This window comes from Loa loa (assembly GCF_000183805.2).
Source record: "Loa loa unplaced genomic scaffold supercont3.396, whole genome shotgun sequence".
Taxonomy (NCBI): domain Eukaryota; kingdom Metazoa; phylum Nematoda; class Chromadorea; order Rhabditida; family Onchocercidae; genus Loa; species Loa loa.
Genome location: NW_018108576.1, coordinates 2305 through 4738, shown reverse-complemented (window position 1 = coordinate 4738; position 2434 = coordinate 2305). Strand labels below are relative to the sequence as shown.

Genomic DNA, 2434 nt, shown 5'->3' with positions numbered 1-2434 from the left:
TTTAGTTACTACCCATTACTAATAGTATCGCTACACAAAAATAATTACATATCACTACTATTTCTATTTGAGTAAAGTTTATTAAAAGAAATATGTGTCTACAGAGATATTGTCTAATCCAAATAAAAAAAGTGATGAAAACGAAATTTTGTTTTAAAGGAATGCAAGATACTGTAGATATGATGGTGATGTAGATGTCGGGGAAGATAAAAAATTTGTCCTAATTTCTAAACTTTTCTAAAAATGTCACAGCAATGGTAGTAATAATGATGTTGATGACAACAATAATGACAACAGTAACAAAAGATGATGTCCGATGATGATGATGATAACAATAACAATAATAATAACAATAATAGTAATAATAATATATTAATATTAACAATATAATATTACTATTGTTACTATTATAATTCTATTTATTTATTTATTTATTATTATTATTATCGTTATTATTATTATTATTATTATTGTTATTATTATTATTATTATTATTATTATTATTATTATTATTAATCATTGCTATTATTATTAATAATTATTGGTATCATCCTTTTTATCAACATTTATCAATTTTATAGGATCCAATTGAAAATGCATAATTGAAAAATGGTACAATAGAAAAATTTCTATTTGTTTGTTTGTTTGTTTTTTCTGTTTTAATTTGAGAATTTGAAGTGCCATAAAACTATAATTACTTTATCAAATTCAGCATGTATTGATATATTTTGTTTTATTTTGTCTTTTTTTGTTTTCTTTTTCAAAGAACAAAATTAGTCAAAAAAAAATGAAGTATTATTTTGTAGAAGAAGAATTGAATTAATAGACTTTTTCCTAATAAATTGAATTTTTTAAAAAAAGGAAAACAGGACAAAATTGCTTCATTATAACATTTAATTGATTTTTGCGCCATTTTCTTTTTTCTTTCAAAAATAGACAAACAATAGGGAAGTTCAATTTAATTTTTTTTGATTTCTTCTAGAATGAAAGAAATGGAATGAGATCATGAATAAATGAATGGATAAATGATTGGTTGAAATTTAATTAATTATTTTATTTCATTTTCATTGCTATGTTTTTTCATGTTATTAATTTTTTTTTCTTTTTTTAAATTTATACGAACAAGTATAAATATCAAACATAATTAAATGAATAAGATTTTTATTTTCATTTATTTTTTAGTCGGAATAATTTTATCATAAAAAAGAAGGTTGAAGAATTTCTCTTTTTCAAATTATTTAAATTTTAATAATTTTAACTTAAAAAAAAATTTCAGCTCTTATATTCATTGTTAACCGGATTAGCTAGTTGGGGTTTATCTGATACAACAGCTAATGGTGATTCATCACATTATACCAGTTGTAATTTGGAAGCTTTGGGTAAAGTACGACCAGGTAAATGATATGATTAAAATTCTTTTTATCAGGATGACTAGTATTAATTTGAATGAAATGAGGCAATGATAATTATCAGTCTATCATTTTCATAAATACAATGATAATTATCAGTTTGTCATTTTCAAATATTATTAATAAAAATGAATAAATATTTTCATATGTTAACAATGATGATATTAAATGAAAACAGAAAAGAATAAGTGGAGCTGAAAGAGAGATGAAAAATAATATTATTTTATTACTAATAATTAGCCATGTATTATTTCATATAATTAATATTCAAATTATCTGTTTGTTTGTTTAGTTATTTAAAAGTTTTTTGTATAAAATTTAATGAGTGTTGTTTTATATAATTAATATTTGAATATTTTGTTTTCCCATTCCTAATTAATGAAAATCTTTTTGTTTGGTTTTAAATAATTAATATCCGAATATTTAATTTTCGCATTTTTAATCATTTGATCAAATTGTTTCAAATAATTAATAGTCGAATATTTAACTTTCATATTTTTAATCATTTGATCAAATTATTTCAGGTAGTTAATTAATATATTTTGTTCATTTTTTGCCTGAAACTTAAATAACAATAATTTAGTTTTTTTAAATTCTTTTTCATCAAGTAAATATAATTTAAAAAATATGAAAAAATTCTTCAAAAATATTTTTTTGTTTCAAAATTTATTTTGAAAAAAAATGTTTGTTTAATTCGGTAATTTTTTTTTTTTTAGATAATCGTAAGCTAACATTTCATCAAGGTACAACGACAATTGTCATCGAAGATTCCAGCTCATATCATTGCTCATTCGGTCTTTATACCGAAGAATTAATCTTTTCTTATTCATGTTTGTTCTTTTTTTCCTTATCATTTTCTTTCTCTTTCTTATAAAATGAATTATTTTAAAAAATTTATCTAAATAAAAAAATTAATTAATTAATCGAAGAAAGAAATGGATTATTTAAAAATTTGGAATAATATATTTTAATTTTATCAGAAATTAATCAAAAATTTATGCAAAAAAAAGTTAATTAAAAGTAAA

General features: G+C 20.0%; 1 protein-coding gene across 1 annotated transcript; it reads left to right on the top strand.

Annotated features, from left to right (window-relative positions):
• Nucleotides 1-161: 161 nt before the first annotated feature.
• LOAG_14625 (hypothetical protein) lies at nt 162-2239 on the top strand (the record flags this gene model as incomplete). The annotated part of the gene is made up of 3 exons (XM_020448836.1): nt 162-185; nt 1277-1394; nt 2126-2239. Coding segments are annotated over 3 exons (255 nt in total), but the record flags the coding sequence as incomplete, so codon positions are not given.
• Nucleotides 2240-2434: the final 195 nt, after the last annotated feature.